We start from the raw sequence: 18,210 nt of genomic DNA on the forward strand, positions 1-18,210 counted from the left end.
CCGACGTGGGGCTCAAACTCACGGACCGTGAGATTGTGACCTGGGCTGAAGTGGGACTGAGCCACCAAGGCGCCCCAAAAGTAATCATATTTTTAATGTAATTATTTTAGTTCCTGGAGTCAAAGTATGTACAAGATCTATAATGATAGCACTTTCCATATCTATAGTTATAGCTAGGATGTAGGATTGCTTTAGAAGCAATAATACTTTCAAGATGTGTAATAGTGAATTGCTATATTGGTAGCCATGGTATGTGGGAAAGTCCCTAAGAAAATAAAGCATTATTTTTTAACATTTCTAATTAAATAATCTACTATGATATTAATAACTGTTGCTTTATTGGCCATGTGAGTGCCCCATATCACCAGTGCTGTCAGTTATGGTATCATGTCTTGTAACCCAAGAATAAGTTAGGTTACTTCAATAACTACACCTAAAACAATAGTATTTACAGAGCCTAATATGGTATTATCTGAGCTACCAAAATTATCTATGAAGTCTCTAGCAAAGATGTATAACGTATCTACAGTTTAATTGCTGGGACTACAGGAGTTATAATTTTCAAAATAGGAGTATATATTCTGGCTGCAAAAGAAGTATCCATGCCTTCTTTAATTACACTTATAAAAGTAGTCATGGATACATCTTTAGACGTATCTGCAAAGTTTACAGTGCTCAGAATAGCCATATGTGTAAAAGCTAATGTTAACATTTGTGAAAACTTACGTAGCATAAGATCGTACCTGTTCATTCATTTTTTATATCTGTAATACTTGTTTTTTTCAAGTTTATGTATTTATTTGGAGAGAGTATGTGTGTGTGTGTGCACATGTAAGAGTTGGGGAGTGGCAGAGAGAAAGGGGGAGAGAGAGAGAATCCTAAGCAGGCTCCACACTGTCAGCGCAGAGCCCAGTGCAGGGCTTGATCTCATGAAATGTGAGATCATGACCTAGGCTGAAATCAAGAGTCAGACTCTTAGCCAGCTGAACCACCCAGGTGCCCCTGTAATAGTTTTTTTAAAGAGATGTCCATAGTAACTGTCCTGCTTCAAGTAGTAATCATGGAACTAGAGTAGCATTTACGGTGTTTGCAATGTAGGTAGATACAGGAGTAGAAGCATCCATTGTTGTTCTATCAAGAATGGTAGTGTTTAAAGCATATATGGTAATATTTGTACTATCTGTGGTAGCATTAGTTGCAACAATAGGTAAATAACTAACTGCAGAGTTGGCTGTTACCTGATTGTGAGCTGCTGTGTCTAGAAGAACAGTCATTAATGTGTCTGAGGCCATTGTAGCATTTGGAATAGAAACATGGGTAGTGTTATATGGAACACTGTTAGAGTTATCTGCATCAGTAATATTTACTGCATGCCCTGTACCGTTTACAGTGTTGGTGGTGGTATTAGCTATTACACTAGTGCTAGGAGAATAAATATCTGTAGAAGAAGGAGTAGACGTTGTAGGAATAGTAATGCTAGTGCTATTCCCACCGGATATCATAAGGGAAGGAGAACTGGTAATAGGAGTGTGGTTGCCAGTGCTAGCAACATCAGTACTTGTAAAAGAAGTCGTTACCATAGCAATAGCAGTGTTTGTATCATAAGTACTTACAGAAAAAGGAGTCGTAATAGGAAAACTGTTGTTAGTAGTATTAGCACCCGCATTCATAGGAGAAGCAGTGGGTGTAATTAAAACACTATTATTAATGGTAGTGGTATCGGTACTTATTGGGGAAAGAGTAGCGGTAATAAGAACACTAGTATTGGTGCTAGCATCAGTAGTATTTGTTGGGAAGGGGGTGGTTGTGATAGGATGAATACTACTAGTATTAGCAGTAGTACTGGTAGCAGATGGTATAGTGGTATCAGGAATAGTAGTACTAGTTGTAACTTCAATAGTACTTGTAGGGAAAAGAGCTGTTGCAATGGGAAGAGTAGTAGTAGCATTAGCCGTAGTTGTAGGGGAAGGTGTAGTGGTATCAGGATGGGTAGTACTAGTGGTAACTTCAGTAGTACTTGTTGGGAAAGGAGTGGTTGTGACAGGAAGAGTACTAGTGCTAGCAGTGGTACTTGTAGGGGACGGTGTAGTGGTATTAGGAATAATAGTACTAGTTGTAAGTTCAATAGTACTTGTTGGGAATGGAGTGGTTGTGACAGGAAGAGTACTAGTGTTAGCAGTAGGAATACTTGTAGAGGATGGTATAGTGACATGAGAATAGGTAGCATTAGCTGTAGCTTCAGTAATACTTGTTGGGAAAGGAGTGGGAGTGATAGGAAGAGGAGTAGTACTAGCAGTCATACTTGTAGGGGTGGGTGTCGTGGTATCAGGATATGTAGTACTGGTTGTAAATTCAATAGTACTTGCTGGGAAAGCAGTGGTTGTGATAAGAAGAGTACTAGCGCTAGCATTCATAGTTAGAGGGGCAGGTGTAGTGGTATCAGGTCCAGAAGTACTAGTTGTAGCTTCACTAGCACTTGTTGGGAAAGGAGTGGTTGTAATAGGAAGCGTAGTATTAGAAATAGTACTTGTAGGGGAAGGTGTAATGGTATTAGTAATAGTAGTACTAGTTGTAAGTTCAATAGTACTTGTTTGCAAAGGAGTGGTACTTTCAATAGGACTTGTTTGCAAAGGACTAGTACTAGTGCTAGCAGTAGGGGTACTTGTAGAGGATGGTGTAGTGGCATCAGAACTGGTAGTACTTGTCACTTCAATAGTACTTGTTGGGAAAGGAGTGGTTGTGACAGGAAGAGTATTAGTACTACTACTAGTAGTAGTACTTGTAGCAGCAGGTGTAGGGGTATCAGGACCAGCAGTACTAGTTGTCACTTCAATAGTACTTGTTGGGAAAGGAGTGGTTGTGATAGGCAGAGTACTAGTACTAGTAGTAGTGCTTGTAGGGGCAGGTGTGGTGGTATCAGCACCAGCAGTACTAGTTGTCCCTTCAATAGTACTTGTTGCGAAAGGAGTGGTTGTGATCGGCAGAGTACTAGTGCTAGCAGTAGGGGTACTTGTAGAGGATGGTGTAGTGCTATTAGTAATAGTAGTACTTGTTGTACCTTCCATAGTACTTGTTGGGAAAGGAGTGGTTGTGACAGGAAGAGTACTAGGACTACTACTAGTAGTAGTACTTGTAGCAGCAGGTGTAGTGGTATCAGCACCAGCGGTACTAGTTGTCACTTCAATAGTACTTGTTGGGAAAGGAGTGGTTGTGATCGGCAGAGTACTAGGACTAGGAGCAGAGGTACTTGTAGAGGATGGTGTAGTGGGATCAGAACTGGTAGTACTAGTTGTCATTTCAATAGTACTTATTGAGAAAGGAGTGGTTGTGATAGGAAGAGTACTAGTGCTAGCAGTAGGGGTACTTGTAGAGGATGGTGTAGTGCTATTAGTAATAGTAGTATTTGTTGTATCTTCCATAGTACTTGTTGGGAAAGGAGTGGTTGTGATAGGAAGAGTCGTAGTAGTACTCGCAGAACTAGTGATAACAGTTTCAAAAGTGGTAGCCTTAGTCGTAACTGTAGAAGGATGTAGAGACTCTGTTGGGAAGGTACTTGTCATAGATGTAGTAGAAATTATAGGGCCACCGTATATCCAGGTAACCTCAGTTAGTTTTTCCAGGTTGATAATCTTGTCAGTCAATTGAATTGTTAGTATCTGCCAGAAAATAAGAGATAAAGTTGGTGTTTCAGAACTACCTAAACATTATATTTAAGGCATATTTCAAATTATAATTTAACAAAAACAGATGTATTCATTCTTTTTCCAGAGAGTAATAAAAGGATATAGATTCCTTTCCAGGTCACTGATTCCAGAGAGATAAACAGAAGGATGTGTTGTGTACATGATCCCTGTGCTGGAAATCTGTGTCTTTCCACTTCATCAGGCCAAACCACATTGCTTTCAAGTATTCGAGGCTTTGATAAAAACCAACATGTATTAAAATCTCATTGCTTTGCCACTAGATTTTAACTTTCCCAAAGGCAGGCTGGTTTCATGTTTCACCATCCCCAATGCTGAGTATAAGTGCCTGGCATATAATAGGCATCTGATATGCTACTAAGTTTCCTAAAAAGAAGGTGTTGAGAAATTTTCTGCATCAGTCTTAACCAGGGTGGTCTTGAACACAATAGTCCAGGAAAAATGTGTTGAAGTAGATAATTAGAAAGGACTAGAGAGAGAGAAGCTATCTGAGTGTTCAGAGGGGCGTTTTCCAAAATCCAGATATTAGCAGGTCACTCTTTCACTGCTTGGAAAACAGGAATTATACTTACCTATTTTCCCTTCTGAATGATCCCACCTAAGAGTCACTAGTTCATACTTAGGACAGGTCTAGTGTTCTAACGTGGGATACCTTTCCCTCTGTGGTTACTCTTGGTACACCTCTGCTGGTAATTTGTCTTCCACATAGGCATCTCCTACAGCAGACCCTGCTAGAGGGTCTAGTAGTATCTGCTATTTATGTCACTCCGTTTTGTTAACCAAATAATTTTACCTCACATCACAGGTGGGACATTTTCACTTTGATGATGACCACAGTTTACTGCCAATTTTCACCAACCTCAAGATCTATCAATTTGACCAGGGGTTAATTTCCCTGGGAGTAATTTCAGGAAGAAGGGAGAAAATCTCCAACAATTTTTATGCGATCACTCTTCTTTTGTTTTAGCCTCTGTCACAGCAGCAAATAAATTTTGTGATGCTAGCCCGAGAGGCTAACTTTACTTAACACATAGCACCATTCCTGGGAAACACATGGAAAGGATTTCATCAGACTACTAAACATTGATCCCTGGACTACATTGGGAAGACTGCCGATGTTGCACATTTCACAACAGGATTCGATACTCACAATTTTTCATGAACATACTATTGCACATATCTCTATAGCCTTTCAAATAGAAGCACATAAAAGAATGATAATAGTGGTGATAATTTGGCAGAATAATAAATTTAACTTATAATATGATAATATTCCTTTGAGACATACCTGATTGTAAGGGTCACTCTTGAAATTCTTCTCCATGAATTGCTTGTTGTCATAAGTAAAAGTGACTTGTGTCACATAAGTAGAGTTTACCCCCCAGATTTTAATATATCCAACTTTCAGTGGATTTGAGTCACTCAAATACTTATTGTGCATGGTTTGGATTTGCAGTATGTTCTATAAAGAATATGTAAAAAGAAAAAAATACTTAATACGTCTGCTGATAGACTATACTTCACTTTAAAATGTTAAGAAACCTCAAATTAGTATTGTTGTGCTGGTTTGCTGTTTTAATTCTTAAACACCTCATGAAGAAACACTTCCTGAGTACCTGCTACAACAAATTTGATAATGCCAACATTATGAAAGTTATTTTACCTATACTGTTACTAATTCTTATAAGGATCTTGAAAAGAAAGCATCATTATCTCAGTTTTACAGATGAGGAAACAGGCTCTGGGAGTGAAGTGAGCAGCTAAATGATATAGGTACGTTTGGAATCATGATGGGGCTCTGAGCATTGTACTGTGTGAGTTAACACAGGGTGAACAAAGAATTATGGCAAACAGTCCCTAGACTAAGGACATTTTGCAACAAATATACGGACTTGACTAAATCATGAACTTGATTAAGCATCAACACAAGGGTTAAACCAATGTGAGATAAGTGGCAATGTAGAGCATGATTAAGGCCTAAATGAAAAAAAAAAAAAAAAAAAAGAAGGGAGAGGGAAACAAACCACAAGAGACCCTTAACAACAGAGAACAAACTGAGGGTTGATGGAGGGAAGTAGGTGAGGAGTGGGCTAGATGGTGATTGGGCATTCAGGAGGGCACTTGTTGGGATGAGCACTGGGTGTTATATGTTAAGTGATGAATCACTAAATTCTACTCCTGAAACCAATATTGCACTATATGTTAACAAGCTAAAGTTTAAATTAAAAAAAAAAAAGAAAATCATAGTGAATATTTGTCATGGGTATTGAGAGAAAGGAGAAATCACTGTGGAAAAGGGTGGTCAAGAGAGGACTTAGGAAGGACATGGAACTTCAGGAAGCCTGGAAGGATGGATGGAGTTAGAAAGGTGAAATGAGAAAGGGAATGGGGGCAGGGACACGTTGAAGAAAGGCACATTCATTGAGCGCGACAGCTACGGTAGCTGGTGCTGAGCCAACAGGAATAAGACTGGTTACAATGTAAGATAGGATAATGAAGATTTTATACAATAAATCAAGGGGATAGTGGCAATAGAATGATGGTATAAACTCCTTAACTGGCAACAGTAGAAAGAAAAAAAATATGTTCAATTGTCTTTATGGAGAATTTAATAAGACTTTGAGACTGATTGCAGAAGCAGAATCAAGGGGAAATTAAGACAAATGGATAGAACTTGAAGTAAATGGGTGTGCTGAAGCCAGATGGCACTTACTGATTCGAGAGACCCTACCATTAAGTTGCCTAGAATTTTGCAGGCCAGTTGATAGCTTGAAATTGGCTAAAACGGTGGGAGTACTTACACCACAGGAATTAGCAAATGCTACAAATCAGCCCCACACCCGCATAACCCCGTACCAGCCAGCACACCATTGGTAATTTTTTTTAAGTTTATTTATTTATTTTTGAGAGAGAGCGAGCACAGGGGGGGGGGCGGGCAGAGAGAAAGGGAGACAGAGAATCCCAAGCAGACTCCGTGCTGTCAGCACAGAGCCCAATGTGGGACTCGAACTCATGAACCGTGAGATCATGACCTGAGCTCAAATCAAGAGTCAGAGGTTTAACTGACTGAACCACCCAGGCACCCCTGAACACCACTGATAATTACCCACAGGGAAAGTTAGAAGCGTTCTTTCATTTCAAGTCACTGATCCTTAGAAAAAAATTCCATCAAGTGTCACAGAGAAATACAAATTTATTTATCCCTTGTTTAGAATAACAGAAGAATGGAATATTAGAGTTAGAAACTATTTACAGGCGTTTTATCATCAAGAAACACATATTAAACAGGGGAAGTGCCTTCCCTAGGTTAAATAACTAGTTAGCAGTAGAAATAGAACTAAAATCCAGGGCTTCTAAATCAATGTGAGCCATATATGTAATTTTTAATGTTCTCATAGCCACATATTTTTAAAGTAAGAAGAAATAGGAGAAATTGATTTAAAAATACATTTTATTTAACCCAATATATCCCAAATGTTATTATTTTTAACATTTATTCAATATAAAAATATTTATGAGGTATTTTACAATCTTTCAAATATTTCAAGTTAAGATGGTCACATTTCTAGTGCTCAATGGTCACATGTGGCTAGTAGCTATCATATTGGCTAATGCAGCTCTAATAAGATATTCTCTCAGTCCTGGGTACCATGTTTTAAGAGGAATCTAGACTAATTGTGGTTGAAACAGAATAATCAGATCTGGAAACCCATAGAAGCACAAAACAGGAGAAGTGTGAAGTTTGCCTGCAGATGTATAATTCCGAGAGAAGACAGAGAGTATACACAATGGACATCTTCAAATCCCTGAAGCAGTATTATGTATAAAAGACAATAGATTTGTGTTATACTATTCCTTAAATGCAAATAGGTAAAAATTATAGAGAAGCAAATTCCAGGTCTGACATAGAATGATCATTTAACATGCCTGGTAGATTGGTTGTATTAATTTCTCTAATTATTCACCCTTCCCTATTCATACCCTTTTCTATGTAATTTTGGCAATGCCCTCTCTCTGGATGGGGCGTTCTATTCCACCTTTGGCTTTGAGCTTGGCCATGTAACTCTCCCTCGCTAATAGGACAGTAGTCAACTTGCTGCAAATTGGAGATTTTAAAAAGTGCTCGAGCATTTCCACTACTGTTTTTGCCCTCTTCTGAGGTCATGAAAAGGTCATGCCCAGACCTGCCCATAAGGCCATCCTAGGCTATCGAAGAGCCAGCTGACAGGTATGAGTGAGCACAGCCAGGATCACCCTAGTAGCCTAACAGTTCTGCAACTGAGCGCAGATGCATGTGAGCCAGCCAAGATCAGGCAGGTCCAGCCCATAACATCTGACCAGAACTTCTGAACACTACAAACTCATGAGCTAAATAAGTATGTATTGTTACGTACTGCTGAAGTTTTGAGGTTGTTTGTTACACACCATTGTTAGGCAATAGATAACTGATCTAGCATTTATCCTGCAAAATATTATTAGCCAAGAAATGCTGTTTCATCCCCAGAAAACATGTTGTACACTTAAGGACTCATTTTGTAACCAGCATTATATGAATTACAAGCATCTTTTTAGAGAATGATGGCTTATTGGCTAATTGTCAAAACAAGGACTATCCTTATATTAGTTATCGACAGACCTAATTTATAAATGTAAAGGAAGGAAGTTCCTCCTACTAAGAGGCAGAGTATTATTTCAATACAGTTAACTGATAACGCTTAACCTGCAGCTGACTGGGAATGGATTTATAAAATTCAATAAAAATAGTCTTACCTGAGCTGCTATAAAGTTTGCCAAGAAATAGTTTCCATTTTCATAGGTATCTGCAAGTAAGAAAAAAAGAGTAAGTGACTAGTCGTTGCTTCAACTATAGCAGATAATGTTGCATTCAGTCAACGGGGTCACAGTCACTGATCAGGATAATCATGACCTCTCTGAGGAACACTAAGGATAGTAGCCAAGGGACTATTTCACCCCAGGGTAGCATGGGGATGTACAGATAAGAGGATGTTTCAAGTATGGGTCAAGTGGTTATAAAAGTAGAAAATCTTGGTTGAATTCAGGATAGATACCCCAGATGAGGAAACATGGAGGCTAGCGATCGCTTTTCTGTGCTGAGATAGGAAGCATGTAGCCATGAGAGTTGACAGGCTATGATGATAAAGGCTCAAAGCAGAGGACAGTGGTGAGGAATTCAGGCTTTCAAGTCAGACTGGCATGGATTCAAATCCCTGCTCTTATACTTAGTTGTTGTACAAGCTCAGGCAAGTAACTTAACATTCTGTCACCTGTAAAATGGAGATAATAATAGTACCTAGTTCATGGCCTGCTGCATGAGCAGAATAAGTGCTCAAAATGTATTGTTCACTATCATTATCTGCATCTTCATTATTCTTCTCTCCCTACTCTTAGATCATCCCACCACAGTGCTCTAGTTCACAAGCCCTCCTGCCTCTACAAAACTTACTCCACCAGTTCTTCCCCAGACCCTCTCTGCTCCTCCAGGCTCCAATTAGGCTCCAAAGGACTCCATTCCGACAAACCCTTTTACTTGACTCTATATCAAGCAACCGCATCTCCACATTTCCTTTTTAGTGCCATCTTATCTCAAAAAAGGTAGCCTCTGTTTGTTATGTCTGTGTACTCAACTCATAATTCAGTCCAACATCTCCTACACTTCAGTTCCTATGTTGTTTTTTATTTTTTTTTTTACTGATTCTGATCTTTTCAGAGTCACCAGTGACACAGTATATTAAATCTAAATATCTCTTCACAATATTCAGGTTTTTACACCTTTCCCCACACATCCCCTCCTTGAAATCATCCTTAGTAGAGGTCTACTTTATTCATTCTTCTCATGTGGCTTCTGTAACTCCTATTTCTTAAAAGACAGTTTCATTTCATGTTTTGTTCTTGCCCTTATACATCTTTTAATGAACAGTCATGCCACCATGAGCAACAAAGAATTATCTAGCCCCAAATGTTAGTACTACCAAGGTTGAAGGAATCTGCTCAAAAAAAAAAATGCACTTTCTTAAAAAAGAAGAAAGTTGGAGAACTCTTGCTTCCTGATTTCAAAATTTACTCAAAGCAACTGTAATTAAGACTGTAGTACTGGCATGAGAATAAATATAGTATATATATATATAAATATATGTAACTATGTGTATATGTATATTTAAATATACACAGTAATATGATGAAGATTTATTTCTGTGTCCATAATTCTATTTATATTTAATATGTATAATATAAATATATGCACATATATAAAAAATATACATACATCTTCATATTTATATATATATTTTTTTCAACGTTTATTTATTTTTGGGACAGAGAGAGACAGAGCATGAACGGGGGAGGGGCAGAGAGAGAGGGAGACACAGAATCGGAAGCAGGCTCCAGGCTCTGAGCCATCAGCCCAGAGCCTGACGCGGGGCTCGAACTCACGGACCGCGAGATCGTGACCTGGCTGAAGTCGGACGCTTAACCGACTGCGCCACCCAGGCGCCCCACATCTTCATATTTAAAATCAGTTGATTTTCATTAAGGGTCTCAAAACAACTCATGATGGAGAATAGTCTTTTCACATATTATGCTGGGACAACTGGATATCCACATGCAAGGTAATGAACTTGGGTTCTACCTCACACCATATACACAGATCAACACAAAATAGATCAAAGATCTAAATGTGAGAGCTTAAACTCTTAAAATTCTTTTTTTTTTAATGTTTATTTTTGAGAGTGGGGGAGGGGCAGAGAGCTAGAGGGAGACAGAAGATCCCAAGCGGGCTCTGGCTGAGAGCAGAAAGTCTCATGCAGGGCTTGAATCCTGAACTGTGACATCATGACCTGAGCCAAAGTCTGATGCTTAACCAACTGAGTCATCCAGGTGTCCCCTAAACTATTTAACTCTTAGAAGAAAACAAGGGTAAATCTTTTTGATCTTGGATTTGGCAATAGTTTCTTAGTATACCACAAAGAGCACAAGCAACAAAAAAATAAATTTGACTTCGTCAAAATGAAAACCTTTTGTGCTTCAAAATGACACTACAAAGTGAAAAGACAATCCACTGGATGAGAGAAAATATTTGCAAATCATATGTCTAATAAGGGACTTGTATCTAGAATGTTTTTTTATAAAAACATTTACAATTCAATAATAAAAAGACAATCTATTGTAAAAATTGACACAGGATATTAACAGACATTTCTCCAAAGAAGATATGTGAATGGCTAGTAAGTACATGAAAAGATGTTCAATGGAATTAGTGATTAGGGAAATGCAAATCAACCAAAACCACAATAACATATTACTTCACACCCACGAAGATGACTAGACTCAAAAAGACAGTAAGTGTTGACAAGAATGTGGAGAAACTGGACCCTAATGCACTGCTGAAGGAAAGTAAAATGGTGCAGCCTCTTTGGAAAAGAATCTGGGAGTTTCCAAAAAAGTAAACATAGACTTACTGTATAGCCTAGAAATTCCACTACTAGGTATCTACCCAAGAGAATTGAAAAAAAAGTAGGTCTATACAAAAACTTGCACACAGATGTTCATAGCAGCATTTTTCCTAATAGTGAAAAAGTAGAAACAACACAAACGTCTACCAACTGATAAATGGATGTGTAAAATGTGGTATTTTCATCCAAAGTTTTATTATTCAGCCATATAAAAGAAATGAAGTATAGATACATGCTACGACATGGTGGAACCTTAAAAACTTCTGCTAAGTGAAAGAAAACAGTAACAAAAGGCCACATTTATTCATTTATATGACTCCATGGTTCCATTTATAGGGAATATCTAGCATACACAGATGTATAGCAACAGATCAGTAAATGCCTAGGACTGCATTTCCTGGGGCTGGAAAGAATGGAGGCAGGGTAGGGAAGGATTGAAGGGTGGTATTTAAAAGGTGGAGGGCTTATTTGGTGGGTAAATAAATTGTTCTAAAATTGCTTGTGTAATTGTTATACAACTTGGTGAATATACTAAAACCACTGAATTGTACACTTTAAATGGGTAAATTACACACTGTGTGAATTATATCTCAATAAAGCCATTACCAAAAAAAGTTGAAGGCCCAAAAACAACAAAAAAAGGGTATTACTTTTTTTACAAAAATATATATATTATTTAAAATTTATGTTAATGTTTATTTTTGAGAGAAAGAGAGAGAGCGCACGTGAGCTGGGGAGGGGCAGAGAGAGAGGGAGGCACAGAATCTGAAGCAGATGTCAGGTTCAGAGTCTGACATGGGGCTCGAACACACAAACTGTGAGATCATGACCTGAGCCAAAGTCAGATGCTTAACTGACTGAGCCACCCAGGTGCCCCTAAAAATATATATTAAAAAAAAAATCTTCTACCAGATCAATCCAATCCAGTGTATCATTTCTATTTGTCATAACACTCCCAGGCCTATCACTCTGTGGGTCCCTCAGTCTTTCCAAATCCCTGCTCCACCAGGAGGCTCCACAGGCATTTCAAAATCCAAGTGTGCAAAGTTAATCTCATTATCTCTCATCATTCTCTAAACTGACTTTATTTCCCATGATCCATACCATGATAATGGAATTGCTCCCTGCCCAATCACCCAAGCATACAGCTGGCATGCAAATAGTTGGCAGTGACCTTGGCAAGAGGGCACTGATACAGTGTTGAATACCTCGTCACAGCAACTAACTCCTTTTGCTGAAATTTGTCACTCACCAAACAAATCCTTGATTAAAATTTCATCCTTCACATAGGTTTAAGATTGGGAACATTCTAGGTCATTAATAAATACAGTTCTTAAATTTAAACATGCATTGTAGCATATTACTCTCTTACAAGGTTCAAGTCTGCAACTCTCTTTTCTTTTTTTTAACAGAGAGAGAGCTCATGAAAGCAGTGGGGAGGGGCAGAGGGAGAAAGAATCTTAAGCAGACTCCACACTCAGGGTCTGACATGGGGCTCGAACCCATGACCCTGGGATCATGACCTGAGCCAAAATCAAGAGAGGGGTGCTCAGTGGAATGAGTCACCCAGGTGCCTTAAGCCTGTAACTCTCTTAAAATCTAGTGGGTACTTGGTTAATCTCCTTTCTCTGACTTATGGACTTTCTGTGGTCACATTAACCACACTGATTTGAATGTAATGCATCTTAAAGGCTTATCCTGGAATTTTATTTACCTTGTATATTAATGATATGTTTTATTCAGTATCCATGTGCCAGGAATTCTCTCTACACATTAAATCATTTTGTCTGCATAAAAAAGTCTATATGATAAGCAGAGGTTTCTAGATGTTAAAGATGAGAAAATGCTGGCAAAGAAATGTTAGGCATCTTTCCAAAAGACATACAACCAATTGGGGCGCCTGGGTGGCTCAGTCCGTTAAGTGTCCGATTTAGGCTCAGGTCATGATCTCATGGTTTGTGAGTCAGGCCCTATGCTGACAGCTCAGAGGCTGGAAACTGCTTCGGATTCTCTGTCTCCCTCTCTCTCTGCCCCTCCCCAACTCACGCTCTGTCTCTCTCTGTCTCTCTCTCTCAAAAATAAACATTAAAAAAAAAAAGACACACAACCTGTAAATGATTGAAATGGTATCTGAATCCAGATCTATGGAATGCCACATTCCAGGTTCCTCTCCATGGAGTTTACTTATCACATTGAACTTTACAGAACTAATCGAAGACTAAATTGAACTTTGAAAAAGAGTAATCTAATTCTTTCATATTCCTCTCTTTAGCCAGGTTCCACCTCCAAATGAGCAACTCATTTGAAAAATAGCTCTTTATATACTATATTAAATGAGTATGAGGCTGTAAGAAGTATCCATTTACTGAGAAGGCATTTATTTATTTAAAAAAAAAATTTTTTTTTCAACGTTTATTTATTTTTGGAACAGAGAGAGACAGAGCATGAACGGGGGAGGGGCAGAGAGAGAGGGAGACACAGAATCTGAAACAGGCTCCAGGCTCTGAGCCATCAGCCCAGAGCCTGACGCGGGGCTCGAACTCCCGGACCGCGAGATCGTGACCTGGCTGAAGTCGGACGCTTAACCGACTGCGCCACCCAGGCGCCCCAGCGAGAAGGCATTTAAAGTGCCATCTGCAGTATTATCAAAACCTTGGAAATACTTGCGATATATTTAACGAAGTATGTGTAAGACCCATGCACTGAAAACTACAAAACAGTGAGATAAACAGGCCAACGTAATTAAAAGTGATAGGTAGACATCCCCAATTGATTTATAGAATCAGTGTAATTGCAGGCAAAAATTCTAGCAAGTTTTTGTTAATTATTACTTGTTAAAACAATTTTGAACCCACATTAGTTAACGCAGCGTGGCATTGGCATAAGTATAAACGTACAGATCCGTGAAACAGAATAATCCAAAAATAGACTTTCAGCCATACGTGACCTATTCACAGCTGATAAAAGTGTCAAGATAATACAACAGGGGAAAGGCTCTGGATCAAATGGAAACACTCGGGGGGGGGGGGGAGAGAATGAGCCTTCACCATTATGTACAGACAGAATTTAATACAAAATAGCTGAAAGTCCTACATGTAAAAGCTAAAACTGTCAATCTTCAAAAATATAGGAGGGAGAAAAGTCTCTGTAACCCTGAGTTAGACCAAGTGATGTTGGGACGTATAATTTGCATTTGGTCTTCTTCTGGCACAGAACTCTTAAAACCCTTGGATTTTTTCCTAACTGATGAAAACAAAGTATCTTTTGTCATGTTAAGGAGGTGACTTTTGGAAAGCACCTCAGGGTCGTGGCTGGTTGCCGGGAGAACCAACCCTGTTATTTGAGGGCTGGAACTTCCAGCCCCACCATGAGACCCTTGCAAGGGCAGAAGAGCTAGAAATGGTATCAGTCGCCAATGGCCAATAACGTAGACAATGATGCCAAGATAACGAAGCCTCCTTAAAACCCCAGAAGGATGGGGATTGGAGAGCTTCCGTATTGGTGAGCATGTAGAAATCTGGGAAAAATACTGCCTCTGGAGAGGGCATGGAAGCTCTGAGCCCCTTCCCACATACCTTGCCCTATGCATTTCTTCCACTTGCTGTTCCTGGCTTATATTCTTTGATAATAATCTGGTAATCTAGTAAGTAAAATGTTTCTCTAAATTCTGGGAGCTGCTCTAGCAAATTAACTGAAACTGAGAAGGAGGTTGTGGAAACTTCTGATTTACAGCCAGTTGGTCTGAAGGACAGGTAACAGTGGACTTGAAAGTGGTGTCTGAATCCCAAGCAGCAGTTGTTGGAACTTCCAATCTGGAGTGGGAGGAATGTGAAGTGGGAGAGGGAGGAGGAGGCGGTTTTATGGGACTGAGCACTTAACCTATGGGATCAGATGCTATTTCCAGGTAGATAGTGTAGGATTTGTGTTGAGTTGAAGGACACTAGTTAATGTCCCAGAATTACTAGTTGGCATGGGGGAAACACTCCTCCCACATGTTAGAATTGGTACCAGAATACGTTTTAGGCCAAGACGCAAGAAGTATAGATCTTTTTGTCAAGAAAAGCATGGAAAAAATGGACTTTTATAAAAATTAAAGTTTGTTTTTTGCAAGATGCTATAGAAGAATTGTATAGGTGAGTTATAGACAGGGCAATGCAAATTGTATCTGATAGAAGACTGGTATACATAACTCTTATAATAAATATAATAAATAGCTTAATAATAAAAAGATAACCCAATAAAAAATAGGCAAAGGACTTGAAATGATACCTCAATAAGAAGATATACAAAGAGCCAATAAACATAAGATGTTCAATGTCAAGGAAATGCAAATTAAGTCCAGGCAGAGATGCACTATGTACCACTAAAATAGTTAAAATTAAAATTTTTTGTAATGTTTATTTATTTTTGAGAGAGAGAGAGAGAGAGAGAGAGAGCGAGAGAGAGAGAGCATGAGCAGGGGAGGGGCAGAGAGAGAGGGGGACACAGAATCTGAAACAGCTCCAGGCTCTGAGCTGTCAGCACAGAGCCCAGTGTGGGACTTGAACCCACAACCATGAGATCATGACCGAAGTTGGAAGCTTAACCAACTGAGCTACCCAGGTGCCCCAAAAGAGTTAAGATTTTAAAAACTGACAATACCAAGTGTTAGTGAAGATGTGGGAAATTGGAACCCTGAAATATTGCCGTTAGTAAGGGGGAGGAGTATAGCCATTTTAGAAAATAATAGGGCTGTTTCTTCAAAAGTTAAATATATGCTTATCACATGGCCCAGACTGGCAATTTCACTTCCAGGTTTTCACCCAAAGAAAATGCAAACATAGGATTACAAAATGACTTATACTCAAATAATCATGGCAGTTTTATGCATAATGGTAAAAAACATAAAACAACTTAAATATTCACCAATTAGTAAATGGATAAACAAATTCTGGTATACCCATACAGTGGAATGTTATTCAGGAATCAAAAAGGTAATAAGCTACTTTTACATGCCACAATGTGGCAAAACATTTTGTGACCACACATCATGTTGCTAAGTGAAGGAAACTAAGCACAAAAAGAATAAGCCCTGTATAATTCTATCTACGTAAAACCTAGAGAAGATAGATCTAATCTATAGTGACAGAAGGCAGATCAGTGATTGCAGGGCCTGGAACTGGAGGTTGGGAGTGGGCAGGGGTGAGGGGGAAGTTCACTGGTAAGATGCAAATGGGTCTTGAAATTACAAGTTATGAAAATGTTCTGTATCTTGACTGTGGTAGTGGCAATACAACTGTATATATTTGTCAAAACTCATTTAACTGTATACGTGGGATGGATACATTTTGTGTAAATACAGCTCAGTCAAGTTGATTAAAAAAATAATTTCACTTCTAGGAATCTACCCTATGGAAATAATATGACATACAAAGGTTAATCCTCGATGTTGCTGATTAACAATGAAAACAGAAAACATCCTGTATCCTATACAGAGAGCAATTATAGAAAGTGAGATAAATTGTAGCATATCCTTTCATTGGAATATGGCAATCATAATGGTGTTTATGAAAAGTATATGATAACATCTAGACATATTTCTGTCATGATTTTAAGTGCAAAGAAACAGGATTCAGAAATTAAATATGCAGTATGTTTTCAGCGATATAAAAAATTATACATTTTCTTATGTCACATGAAAGCATATAGAAGAATATAGCAAAAAATATATATATAAAAGAATAGATATAAAAGAAATATATAAAATAATATAGCAAAAATATTATTACTTTTTTCTAGTTTTCTGTCTTTAAAATATTTTCTTTAATGACAATATATTACCCTCATAATGAAGAAAACAAAAAGGAGGATATTATTACTGAAAAACAAACCATAATTTCATAAACTGTGACCCGCTGCAAGATTAGAATGTTCTAGTCTACAGTAATAAGGAATGGAAAATGGGCATCAGTTGGTAACAGCGTGTCAGTATGTCTACAGAAACGTCTAAGGATGAGGATGCTCTGATTATATTGACAAACCCTAATTATCTAAGGTAGCACTGTCATATCCCTAGATTGGAGAAAGAAGGCATACAAAGTAATATTTCATTGATATAAGCATTTTTTTGACAGTACTTAATACCCTACTTCTGAAACACCAAGAAATTTTCTGAGCTCTAATTTGCCTCCTCAGTGAACCTACTTAGGAGGAAAAGGGTGTCTGGTTACAGATGGCTGGTCCAAATAACAAAGCCAAGTCTGTGACCCACTGAGAATGGATGATATTTGCATCCACACTTTTATCAGAGCAAGGCAGTTAGTTCTACAGAGATAGATCACTCCTGGCTGACTCCATAACATCACGTTGTTGAACCTCAAAGCTGGGGACCATACACTGTTCTACAGTAATTACAATGTAATATAAAGAGCAGGAAAAATTGCAAGCATTCTCCCAACACATTCACTTTATTAACAGTGGCAGAAACAGGTTTAGAGAAACATTTCCAGTTCATGCCAATTCTATCCTGAGCTATGGTTTTTCTGCATGCTGTAGGGGGAGCCTGGAAAGCTCAGACTTACCAATGCTTTGTCCATCGTCCCAGAATATCTGGCCTTCAGCTTTCCCATTGTCATCCAAAGCAACAATCAATCCCATAAATTTTTGTCGACTATGGAAAAAAAGGAGTTTTTTTTTCTCTAGATTATAGGTTGTAAGAATGAAGGACAGATGGTGTTGAAAATATTACTCAACAAAATAAAAAAAAACTTAATACATTAAAATTGCACATAAAGTTCTAAAAATAGGTAAAATGAGATAAAATACAAGATACTTAAAAGCTAATAGAAAAAAACAAATTTAATGAAACATGTGGTATAACTTCAACTTTCAAAAATCAAAAATAGTTCATAATTAAAAATGTATCTTCTTTACAAAAGAGCTTATTGCATGCTGCTTAAATATTAAAGTTGCCTGGGGCGCCTGGGTGGCGCAGTCGGTTAGCGTCCGACTTCAGCCAGGTCACGATCTCGCGGTCCGTGAGTTCGAGCCCCGCGTCAGGC

The 18,210-nt window shown here is 38.4% G+C and overlaps 1 protein-coding gene across 1 annotated transcript in view; it reads right to left on the reverse strand.

The window, feature by feature from the left end:
* Nucleotides 1–991: 991 nt before the first annotated feature.
* Nucleotides 992–18,210, reverse strand: part of MGAM2 (maltase-glucoamylase 2 (putative)) — an 81,625-nt gene continuing 64,406 nt past the window's right edge. Inside the window, exons 44-47 of the mRNA XM_040471746.1 lie at nucleotides 17,731–17,819; nucleotides 8,472–8,521; nucleotides 4,990–5,163; nucleotides 992–3,656 (exon numbers count right to left, since the gene is read on the reverse strand). Coding sequence (XP_040327680.1) covers nucleotides 1,059–3,656; nucleotides 4,990–5,163; nucleotides 8,472–8,521; nucleotides 17,731–17,819 — 2,911 coding nt within the window. The 3' untranslated portion in view covers nucleotides 992–1,058. The remainder of the gene's footprint in view (nucleotides 3,657–4,989; nucleotides 5,164–8,471; nucleotides 8,522–17,730; nucleotides 17,820–18,210) is intronic.

Source organism: Herpailurus yagouaroundi, unplaced genomic scaffold (genome assembly GCF_014898765.1).
Source record: "Herpailurus yagouaroundi ecotype Mexico unplaced genomic scaffold, PumYag 100, whole genome shotgun sequence".
NCBI lineage: Eukaryota > Metazoa > Chordata > Mammalia > Carnivora > Felidae > Herpailurus > Herpailurus yagouaroundi.